Source organism: Larus michahellis, chromosome 2, assembly GCF_964199755.1.
Source record: "Larus michahellis chromosome 2, bLarMic1.1, whole genome shotgun sequence".
Lineage (NCBI taxonomy): Eukaryota > Metazoa > Chordata > Aves > Charadriiformes > Laridae > Larus > Larus michahellis.
Genome location: NC_133897.1, coordinates 51,822,166 through 51,834,611, shown reverse-complemented (window position 1 = coordinate 51,834,611; position 12,446 = coordinate 51,822,166). Strand labels below are relative to the sequence as shown.

At 39.0% G+C, this 12,446-nt stretch overlaps 1 protein-coding gene across 50 annotated transcripts in view; it reads right to left on the bottom strand.

Moving 5' to 3' along the window:
- ARPP21 (cAMP regulated phosphoprotein 21) overlaps positions 1–12,446 on the bottom strand; it is a 201,264-nt gene that overhangs the window by 90,059 nt on the left and 98,759 nt on the right. For all 50 annotated transcript variants that reach the window (XM_074575358.1, XM_074575368.1, XM_074575374.1 and 47 more), the window contains 6 exons: positions 11,613–11,654; positions 10,597–10,686; positions 6,340–6,484; positions 4,970–5,048; positions 3,591–3,650; positions 2,548–2,688 (listed from right to left, as the gene is read on the bottom strand). In XM_074575358.1, coding sequence (XP_074431459.1) covers positions 2,548–2,688; positions 3,591–3,650; positions 4,970–5,048; positions 6,340–6,484; positions 10,597–10,686; positions 11,613–11,654 — 557 coding nt within the window. The remainder of the gene's footprint in view (positions 1–2,547; positions 2,689–3,590; positions 3,651–4,969; positions 5,049–6,339; positions 6,485–10,596; positions 10,687–11,612; positions 11,655–12,446) is intronic.

The following is a 12,446-nucleotide window of genomic DNA, read 5'->3' as shown; positions in this document are numbered from 1 at the left end:
TCAAGGCTGAGGCTTACAGCACGGTATAACCATGTTGAACAGCGTTTCAGCTGCTCTCCAGATTCTCCGGTATTTTGGATACTTTCCAAGTAGTAATTAATAGAGTCAACACATTCCTGGTGTTTGGTGTTGATTCTGAACCGCACAAAATTGTCTCCTCTGAGAGTACTGAAATGCAGAACACATGAAATCACATTGGATGCTTTCAAATGTGGAACTTACACAGTATTTGCTGCGGATAATAAAAACTCATCAGCCCTTATTCATGCTGGATAATAACAATCCGTTTTCTGTCAGAGCCAGGGACATATAAAAAAAACCAAAAACCAAAACAACTTGCCATCTCCAGCTATGAAAAGAAAGAGCTACTTCTACAAGGCTTTATTTTACAGCAGTATCAAAATAATGTAAATAACATATTGGAAGCATCATGATGCAACACAAGCTTCATACAATCCAGTTACCCACCACCAAATCGTGGCAGAAGGAAAAAAAAAAAAAAAAAGAAATCTGCAGTTTGTGTGCTGCTTACAAAACAGCTGTAACTCCCAGCCAACAGAGGGGAAAAGCCCTGTGTTTATTTCTGGGAGATCTGCACAGGAACGATGTCCGAACCAATTTGTCTGGCTCCATGCCTCACCTCCAGCTTGCAAGACCACAGCTGAAAGGGTCATTTGATCCATTATACCCCTGAAACGTTCTGCCCGCTGAGCTCGCCCACAAGGATGCCAGTTCATGCTGGTAAACAGCCTTGCTTGCTCATTCCCACCACGCAAGAAGCCACAGTTTCACCAGACCGCTCGGATGAAGTCTTGATTTTTGAAGAAGACCTCAGTGTCCTCTCTAGAAGCGCTGTGCAAGCATTTCCAACAGCGCTTCCAGCGCTACTCATCTCTGCGATGCACAGCCACACAACTGAGCAAGGATTATCAGATATTAATGTGATATTATCACATTATCAAGTCAACCAGGTGAAGGCAACGCTGTGAGGAAAGATCTCTTGGTGCACTACAGAGGTGACACAGACATGAAGGGAAAAGGGAGAGCTGTAAAGAATGAGGAATGCCTAAAAAGCATTCAAATATGATTGGTTGTGTTTTAAGAGGAAATTACTTTTTTTTTCTGATTTACAGCTCAAAAATGAACACCGGTTTGCTGCGTACTCAACTTTTTCTTATTCATACCCAAACGCAGCCCTTGCACAGGACAGGTATTACCAGACCCCGACGCCGAGCCTTCGCAGCCTGAGTGTTAGTTTTATTGAGCTACTGTAATTCTCTTCACTTCCGAAAATCAAACTGTTAGTGCACCCTTTATTCAAACCTTTAAAACCATTAATGTCTAAGTGTTGTTTTACAGATGTCCGAGTATCTCAGGAATAGCCCATGAAAAGGATCTAAAATAAATTGTCCATGATCTTAAGTTTACTTCACACACAGAAGATTTTTAGGGCTCAGTGAAATAATAAATATCGATGTGTTTGGCTCAGATTTTGGTCTTACAAAATTAGGTAGTCCCTCTAGTCTTCTACAGGAGAAGCTAATAACATTAAAAAAAAAAATACTTTCTGCAACTGCATCTAAGTAAATCACCTAACTACTGCATATGTAAACGAAATAGATGTTTTCATTTCTCCTACTAATTGAATACAGGAAGTACACAATTTTCAAATAGGGCTCTCCTGTTCCAATACCAGACACGAAAACTTCATTACCAGTTGTAATTACTTCCTCTTCATTATGTGGTTTATAGGTAAAGAAGGAGAGGAAGGCTACGGGTTCCATGATGGTTAATACACGTGTGGCACTCGGCAGAACAAGTGATGCTGAGTAGGCAAGGACACATGACCGAATTAGCCAGGGAACTTATATCGAGCCTTTGCCAGCTTCATACAGGTTCATGGAGGAGAGCATAAAGCACGCCAGCACACGTTTAACCTGCCAGGAACTTTGCGATGCATTTGAACCATCAGAAGGAATTTATATCCCACAAAAGCTCTGTGGTCAAACGATGAGATTTGAAGAGAAAATAAAGCAGAACCAGGAGGGGAAAAGAGGAGGAAAAGGGAATGAATTGTGGCAGGTGGTGCAGGGGAACTAAATCCTAAATAATCAGGTTGGTCAGAAAACGACTCTTGAAGCAGGGAGAGCCAGAATAAGGGAAGAGGCAATCTTCCAAATATGTTGGGGTTATTCAGGAATATAGCCATATGGTATCAGATAACACGTAAAGCAACAAGCTCATTTCTGTAGCACAGTGGTGGCACTAAGGAGTCAGGGAACCCAACATACCGTGTTAAGTTTCTCGCAAGAGACAAACTGGGCTGATTTCTCCTTACGCATCTTTATATCCTTACATAACCTCACAGTGCTAGCCCTGTCCTCCCCTCCCACCCTAGAAAGCGATAAACAGCACTCACTCTTGCTACCAAAAAAAATAATTAAAAAAATAAATATATATAAAAATAAAAAATACGGCACACAGTCATGGTACAGACCAGCTTTTGTGAAAGGGAACAAGGAAAAACACAACAGTGTTGCTACTTACATTCTTGTATTGCTGGTCTTGTTGATAATTACAGATTTTCCAGTCTGATCCACATTGTGATCCATTCCAAAGTAAGCTGCCACTCTGTGCACTAACATCCTCTGATATGACGACATCTGAGGGAACTTTTTATAGTGATTACTGGAAAGAGGAAAACAAAAACACATCGATAATTACATTTCCCTCTGAGCTATAATTAAATGAAAATAGCAATACATTTGATAGTTCATTGGACAGAAGTCTAACTGAAAACTTCTCCTTTGTGCATTTGCATATAAATGTCTGCTACAAAAAGGCACACAAGAGAAAAGAATTATATTGTGAGTGTCTAATAAGCTTATTTCCGTGCTGCGCTACATTGGGACAAACAAAGCTCGTGCTTCGTGGTATCGTCTGAGTATTCTGTTTATTGGGAAGAACTTGTTCCCCAACCTCACACACACGCTTAGGCTCCCTGCGCAAACCACCCTGCAGATTTGCTGAGACACTGGCAACAGCTTTCTGCCTTTCTCCCAAAGGTCAGACGCAGGGCGATGCTGGAAGGATCTAGGTTGGTAAATACTCCTTTTTTCTCTCTTACCGATAAATATATTTATTTCCTCTGCTCCTATTCTGACCCTCTATTTTTTAAGGCTGCAGAAACATTTTATTACAAAGAGCATGTGGTAGCAACAATCCCTCCCACCCAAGGTCAGTTTTATTTTCCAAGGCATTAGAATAATGTAGCATCCAGGGAAACCCGCGAGGTAGCATATTTGATTGTCCTCTGCACTGAAAGCTTTACTTATATTTTTGGACCTAACTGAGTAGAGCCAGTGGAAGCCACTGAAAAATTACAATGTAATGAAAAGCCAAAGGTTTTCCTTTACGTCTAACCGTATTTTAAGCAGTACCACCACGTGCCGGGAAATAAAAGCCTGATCTTGCAGCGTGCCAGTAACAGCGCTCGGGAGCACTGTGGTCCATATGAGCATATCCACTGCGCAGCTCCCATTGCTTACACGCACACGTGACTTAGTAACCAAGTGGGGAACGCGACTTACTTGTTGTCACTAATAAAATCAATAATTTCCTGTTCCATTTTCAAGAGTATCATTCTGTCCCTGTCAAAAAGAAACGCAAGGATTTGTAGCGTCAACTACCAATAGACATTTTAGATGAAAAAACGAATATATCAATGTTTGTAAGGCAATTTTGCAAGTGTTATCAGCCATCTCAACTGAAAATGAAACATGCTTTGCGCCCTGGCACATCTGGAGAAGACTGCAGCCTGCTTTGCTGCACTTTCGCTGACATATGTGACAGATTTAGCTCTTCCTTGAGCTCAAGGAAGGGGCTTCCAGCCACACCAGGCTGTGATCAATGCCTCGCACAGAAAGACTCTGACTGCTATGGATAGCTTTGGTCTCTTTTCACCCCTTTTTTTTTTTTTGACAAAAAATGAGATTTCCAGCTAAGCTCGCTCTTTCATGAGGAGACCTGATACCAGGGAAATTTTCAACATTTTGTCTGAGGCACATCTTCCACGAGGCATTGATCTGCAGGCGAGAAGACTGGGCGCACCTCACCTAGTTAGAGAGAGCACAATGGAGAACAATGCCTTTGAACTATGGCTCCCAGGAGGCAATGCCGCAGCATTTCTCAGTCAAAATGCTCTGTTTTCAACTGGAAAGTCTGAGATGTTCTCTCCCCCCACCCAAAAACATTCAAAAATTTCCCCAGCACATTCCCACACCTACATTTCTGTAAGCTTGACAGACTCCATCACTCCTTAGCTCTTTTGAACTTTCTCATTTTGTGCAGATAAAACAATTCAAGGACCTTATGTCATCTATACAAAAGATTATGCAAGCTGTTAGGTACCCTATCATTCCTAGTTGTCCTATAATTGCAGAATTACACGGTACCTATTTAATGGATTCAATTGAAATGAATGTTGAAAAGCACAACGTATAAAAATGTTACAGACCCCTCCTTAGGCACTCGGAGGCAAATTTAATGTTAAAACGAGCTCGCTGCTCCAAATGAAAACTTTGGGAATAGCAAAAGCAGAATTTGGCACTGCGCACAGGATTTTAATTGTGTACAACATTGCCAAAAGAAAGCTACTTTATATTCATATACAAATCTCCAACTGCAATAGTTATAATATATTACTGCTAAAATCATGTAGAGCTATCTGCAGGAAGGTAAGGACAAAGACCAGATGTCACTGAAAATTAAATCAAGCAATGGGTGACTGGACAGGTGGGTAGAAGTCGATGACTTTTTATAGCTTTTTGCTCAGTTAACAGCCTACCTCCTTTACATTTTCCCTCATAACCGTCTCCAGAACTAATAAAACACAGCGTACAGTTACAGGAATTCAGAGACCGGCAGCTATAATTTCAGAAGTGCCATCTCTAATGCAGAAAATACGTACCTGGGGTTATTCTTTAATGTGTTAATGAGAAACTCATGCAAATCTATGCCTGTTGAGTCTGTATACTCTTGACTGCAATCTGAAAGATAAAAACAAACACACGCCCCCCTCATTTCTTTCATTTGAACAGTTACGATTAAGCTACGCTGTAAATCAAAATAAATTTTCCAGCAACAATCTGAAAGCATATGCTCTGAAAGAAAATGTTCATTTGGAGTTCGGCCAACAAAGACCCACGCTCAGAAGCATCGGGTGGACGTTCGTGGTTCCTCTGTACTATTCTACTGAGAGTCCAGCACCAAAACTAAACACTGACAGAAAGTGCTGGTCACTTGAAAATTGTGGGAAGCCTTCAATGCCCCTCAAAACCCTGCCAATTTCTTCCTTTAAAATACTAAATAAAATTTTAAAAAAAATTAAGAAAAAAAAAAGGTTTTATTCATCAATGTCTCTTTGCATCACTTAATAAATTCTGTACACACGGAAAATGAGGCATCGTGCCGGTGGGAATACTATTTGCATTAACAGACTGAAATCCAGTGACGCCTTGAGAGTGGGCAGGTAACAGGGATGCGTGACATTAGTCAGAATTAATTGTTCAGCATTGCTATACTGCCTCACTGAGAAGTACACACAGATCCTCAGGCTGGCGTGAACTGTGAGAGCTCCATTGAAGCCAACTGACAATTCACACCAGCTGCGGATCCACACCCAGGTAGGCAATGATTATTTTTAAGAGATTACACCGCAACTCTGTACCATGGATTAATAAAAAGATTTTTTTAAAAAAATACTATACTTAGATACAAAAATATTTTCTGAAGAAGGTCTCAGTAGGTGCTAATAGTTGATTGCAATGCAGCTTAAAGGTCACGGATGGATTTCCTTACAGCATTTAAAGAGAAATTCTCCATGAGAGAAGAGCAATAGTGAAGAGGATTACTCTCTACTGCCTACATTGCACAAATGACACGCCAATATATTATCACTAATGGGGAAAAGCGTATTAGAGTCTTACACTTATTATATAATCACACATATATTTACATATATGTGTGTTTATACCAACGGGTACGTGAAGAAGAATGATTTCACATTAAAGAAAGTTAATAACCTCCAATATCGAACCTCAGCGTGGAAGGTTTCTTCACTTTCGAAGCCCGAATTTATATGAAAAAGACAACCACCAAAAAAAAACCCACAAAAAACCACCCAATCTCATGCATACACATTTCAGATTCTGAATTTTCTCAATGTATAAAAACACTTCTACTGTGTGTTTATATACAAATAAGGAAATGCATGCTTATAAGAATACACAATCCTTTTTATAACAGTAATTATAGCAATTTAAATATTTTTAAGTTCACCTTTCGATAACATTCTGATCTTGGTTTTTTCACTGTTTTTATCTTTATTTTTATCCTTCTCTTTTTCTTTCTCGGAGTCATCTTTACTAGATTTATCTTCTTCTTGCAAGCTAGGAAAACTTGAAAGCTGTAGTTGGATTGATTCCTGTGGGGGGAAAAAAAAAAAAGACAGACCACTTTAGGGCCAGATTCAGTAAGCTTCCCATGGCTTCCAACCTGCAGAGATTTGCGTTAAACTACGCGTAGCTAGAAAAGCTGAAGCCAGATACATTTCTTTCCTATTTGATTTTTCTTTTTTCCCCAGGAGAATAATGGCATCCTAGACACCAAATTCTAGTGGTAAGTGTATTGCTTCCCTAATATTTGAATGCTATAAACTTTCAGTCTACCTGTATTAAAGGCACTGTATTATTCTACACTTTAGTAATTCTCACTTAAGACTCATTAGAACTGTGAAATACATTTTATGTGGGCTTTCTTAAGTAATTCTATAATCAATACTACACATGGTAAATGATCACTGATGGACAGATGTCTGAAAAACATAACTTTTTTCCCCTCACTATAAAAATCCTGCAGGTTCATATGAAGTGTTTTGCATATGTAAGCACAGTATCAGCCACACTGAGCTTTCAGACTTTGATAGAAGAAGAGTGCCAGCAAGTTATAAACTCGGTTGTATACAAATGGGCTTACTAACTTATCGGGTACTTACTATTTACAGACATATGCAAATATGCCTTCAGCAAAAGGGAGGGAAATGTGCACTGCAACTTTCAAACAAGTTGTGGCAAGTGAACTTCTCCAAAGCATCACAAGTTTCATCCTCAAAAATTCAGTATTTCAGAGACTATGAGTCCCTTTGAAAGCATGCTTCAGCTTTAAAAACTTAATTAAAACCGAGAATTCCAGCTGGTTTGCATTTTCCGATTTGCTTTAAAGAACTTGTTATTTCCCACTTACAACATTACTTCATGTTGGCTTTGTTGTAACAAAACACAAATTGTTTTCTTTTGAAGTTACCATGGCATAATTTATATTTTTCAAGAAATACCAAGCTGGTTGGACAAAACTGAATGAAGCATACTTCTGTGTTCATATTCTTTTGAAGAAAAAAATGGCCAAAATAATACTATATGCTTAAGTAGTGTAAAAATGCACATTGGCATTAAGCTGTCACAAAACTCTCTGGTAATGCAGTTTTCTTTAATAGAAGAGAGTCCTGAATGCCTGATTATTTGGCATCATGATAATGAAAAACAAATTCACCAATACTGGAGAAAATCTGAGTTTCTTGAATGATAGTGAATTCCCTTCCTTCTCAATTTTTCAAATACTGGCATACCAAAAGACCATTACAAAACTTTAAAGTAAGGGGTGGTTTTTATTTTTAAGCAACGAGACCGTTATGAATTCAAAAGATGCTTTCAATAGTTATTACAAATTTTAGGTTTCTGAATTTTTTTTGAAGAACTACAAATCAACCACCACGACACATGTAAGACAAGATCCTAACAGAACAAGATATCAGCATAAACATGCCACAGTAAGACAGAAATTCGGTAATTTCTCAGCTTAATCAGTATCGACTTTTTGTGAAGTTTGAATGTGGCACAAAAGACTTGAGATGAAAAGCACTGTAAAAGAGAAACAGAGCCCTGGAGCCAAAATTTAACCTGAACTACTGTCCTTAATCCCTACTCCTGCTAGTTTTGGCGAAAAACTGAGCATACAGAGGGAAAGAGTGGGAACTCCTGGTCGTTTGAGATAAGGATACATAGGAAAATGTTTGCTAACCTGCTCCGTTGCACTCAAGAGGCCTAACGTTATGCCTGCTTTCTTTCACTTCAAATGGCAATTCGATTTCTCATTCAAACAACAAACTTTGGATCAACCACTGCCAAAAGACCCTGAAGGATAACTCTGATTCCCTGCGCTGCCCGGAGCAGAGCGACTATGCCGCTGGCTTTTCAGAACAGGAGAAAAATGTAACTGGCCATGCTATTCCCAGGACATTAATCCTAACCTTCACGGTGGTTAAAATGCACTTATGAAAAGAAAAACAAGAGACTTTACACATAAGCACACATATGAACATACAGGAGATACCGTCTTACATGTAACATAATACTTATATATTTGCACTAGAAGAAACACACAAAAGGGCTGTAGAGTCGTGAAAGCAAGCTACTGTATATTTTCTTAGATTTTTATTGATTTTTCTCAATAATAAAATACAATGTTAATAAATACATTGATACAAGGTAAGTATAGTGAACAACAAAATAAATGTTCAAATTGCAATAATACACTTCTTGGTCAATAGTATAACATTAAAGGCAACATTCCTTTTAAGTAAGGACATAGTGAACCATCAGGTAAGCGTTCAAGATCAAGTAATACAGGTAAACAAGTTTTTTCCCTATACAGGAAAATGAAGGCAAGTATTCAAATATAAATACAAACATCAAGTCTGCAGTACAATCCATACTCAGTAGTTCTGGCAATGTACTGTACATTCTCTGGTAATTAATTCCCTGTGCTTTGTAAACCATTAAGATAAAATAATAATTTTTAAAAATAAAATAAAATCCAAACCGAAAATAAGCTTTTTCTCCTCTAAAGTGAAAGCAAAGCAATTCGGTTGGCACAAAACTTCCTGTGTCCTTCAGCCAGTCCAAGGAGGAGCCTGCAGGTCCAGCTTCCCATGGCAAAGCTGAGCCGCACTCATTAGTAAAATGTCTGCGACAGCAGAAGCGCAATTCCTATCTAATTAATTACACCAAGCCAATTGTGTCTTTAGGAAATGAATGCTGGGGTCCAGGGAGGCGTTTTATCTCCCATAATTGTTTTGATATGGTCAAAGAAATCTTTGCCGTGGCTGGGCAAAGTCCGGTAAGACCAGAGGCTGCGTGGAACAGGACCCCCTCCTCTGCCTGGCGTCGGGGTGCAATCCGGACAGGGATTTTTACCTCAAAACCTGCCAGTTTCTCTGACGTTTAATACAGGTCCTGTGCAGTACATTATCAACTACCATGCGGTGCTTAATACAATCTCTTTATATTATTCTCCTTCTCATTCTCCATTAAACAATAGAAAATACAAATGAAAGCAGAACAAAAGCCACGCATCTTGAGTAACGCAAGTTAAGCAGAAAGCGTATACCTACAACAGAACAACTGATCAAATAACCTGCCCGTCTACTGCATAAGCATCATTGTAGAGCAGTAGAACATGCAGACGTTCCCCTGCTAAACAACCTGGGTTTTGGTCTTTCAAAAAAAAAAAATTAAAAAAATAGAAAAACCTCTCCATACTTCTGAGCTAAGAGGAGAGTTGGATTTGTTTCGTTTCAAGTCAATAGAGGAAACAGTGAGAAAGTACACTTAAATGTGATTTTTTTGTTTTTGTGCTAAGCTCACAAGAAGTCACTTGCTCAAGCTCTCTCGATGGCTGATCTCATTTGCACATAAATATCTCATAAATTATAGGCAGCGCTCGTGATATTTTGGTTTTGGTTTTTTGTTAAGCCTTGCTCTTACCAGGCAAGCAAAGAAGAGCATTTGAGGTTTTTACTTTTGCTTTTTGGGGCATTTTTTGAAGTTAGCCTACAAAGACTGCCGCCAGTGTTACTGTCCGAGGTGAGGGGTGCAGGGGACAGAACTCTACCAGCTGCTGGGAATACAACACTACCAGTACAGATAAACTCAAATACACGCTTTTCAATAGCAGAAAATCTACACCAAGAGTTTAGAAAATGAATGCCACTCAGTTGGAGGCATCCTTGGCTCTACCAAGGTATTTTAGAGAGCAAAAGATCTGTGTGTTTTATTTGAAGGGGGACACTTGATATGAACTGGAGTCTCAGAGGAACCAGAAACCAGAGCATATTCATAACAGTATCTGGTGCAGCCTCGAAAGAGAGCGCCTTAGAGAAAAGAGCATATATTAATATTCTTTTTGATTGTTACTATCTTTTTAAATTTTAAAATCTGAATTCTTTTGAATTCTTTTCCATTTGCTGAAATTTTCAGGGGGTCTGGAAAAAAAAGCAAACAACACCCTGTGATATAGTATAAAACTAGTATTTCAAAATAAAGTTCACGCTAAACCAGATAACTTCACAAAAACGTGTTCACTGCCGGATGTAATTTTTCCCCCAAGAAAGACGTTGTTAAATGCCCAATTAAGTAACACAATCATGCAACTGAACATGGAGGTCAACCATGCAGCTAAGGGCAACGATTGCAAATGTACCTGATTATCATGAATATTCTCCGCTCCCGGGCGAGGGGATGATTCTTCACACACAGCAAGACTCCGCACGAGTTTTCCCTTAGCTCCTGACTGAATAAGAGAGAGAAAACAAAACAGAGAACACTACTATTGACCCCAAGTCACATAAGCTGCTCACATCATCGGTCCCTAAATATCCCAAGTAACTACTACCCACCCGGCCGGCAAAACTGTATCTGCCTTCGATGCGGACAGAAGAGGATTCTAAGCAACACGCCATTTGCCACACAGAGGAGGCAGTAGCTTTCTTTTTGGTTTTACTCACTTCTGCCACAGTTCACTCACTTCCACCAAAAAACGTCACAGTAACGAATAGATAGATAATCCAGCACTGAAGGTAATTTAACATAAAGTTAAACTCAAATGTTCCTTCCGGCATTTGGTTTTGAGTTTTTTGCTTGTTTGTTTTGTGGGGTTTTTCCCCCCCCCTCTCTTCTTCTAACAGTATTATATCTAAGGAACACGGACAATAAAAGGTGCAAGTTTTTTGAATCCGCACGTGGAAAATTAAAAGAAGGTTTTGGGGATTTTTTGGTGTTCCTAGAAGGCTCCTTCCCCCTGCCCCCCTCCTTAGGGAGCTAGTCAGTCTCTGCTTCTTTATGTCAAGATTAGTCCGTTAAAATAAAATTCAAACAAGAACATTAATTACTAAAGCAAAAGGAATGAGCTTTTTCCTTCCCCAGTGGCTCACAGAAGCACACATGCTGTCTAACACAAGCACACACGGAGCCCAGCAGCGTAAACGATGGATAAATAAAGGGAAGCTTGACACATTTTACCTAGAGGAAGTCCTCTGCCTTTGTGAAACAAGATTATGGGGAAATGGGGAGGAAAAAAAACAACACCCACCACCACAAACAAACCAACCCCAACCACCACACAAGTGATGAAGGCCATCATTTCAACTGCAGACAAACATTTATTGAAATTCTTTATCTTTCCATGGCACGCAATTCCAAACAGAGATGGACCCTTACCTTAGATCTCTTTTTCTGCTGGTTCTGATTTGCACCTCGTTTCTGGTTACAGCAAAAAAGAGAAGCAGTTATCACTTCAGTGGAGAACGTGCATGACAAAAGAGCATTACCAATGAACAGAGAGACTAAATCACTCATAAATGATATTTTAAACAGTTGTTGACTGCAAAAACAACTTCCCCAATCCCAGTCTGGAAAGCAGGGAAAAAAAACAAGAATCATCTCTGCTCGGCTTTATTCGTTTTAAGAACAGGTATAAAAAAAACGACAAAAACACACTGCACAGTTTTCCGTAATCTTGAATACAATAAAAATGTAAGAAAAGGCATACTTAAGTAAACGCTCCCCCTCTCCAAATTCCTCTTAAATTGTAGTCTCCCCCTTTATTTTTATATTCGATTGAGCAAAAAGGATTAAAACCCCCTCATCCGATAAAGTCTTCTTATCAAATTACCTTCTTAGGCTTTGCATAACAACTTTTTGTTGGCAGTAACACCTACAAACCAAACCACACATTAAGTAATTATTCATTAGTATTACCTGTAAATTCATGAGATCAAGGTAGTTTTCTAAATCCCCAAAGAGGGAAAACAATCAAGTATTTCACCAAGCTTTAACACAGACATCTAGGAATTAACTTCTCAGAAAATTTAATAACATGGACAGCAGCCTAAAGAGCTTGAAAGGTATAACAAATAAAAGCATTTATTTTATAGAGAGAGAAAAGGACCCAAAAAAGAAGAATTAAAAAAAAAAAAAAAAGAGACAGAGTTTCAAAATTATGAAAATTAAGAGAGGAAAAATGGGGGAAACATAGGCAATGAAAGAGAGAGA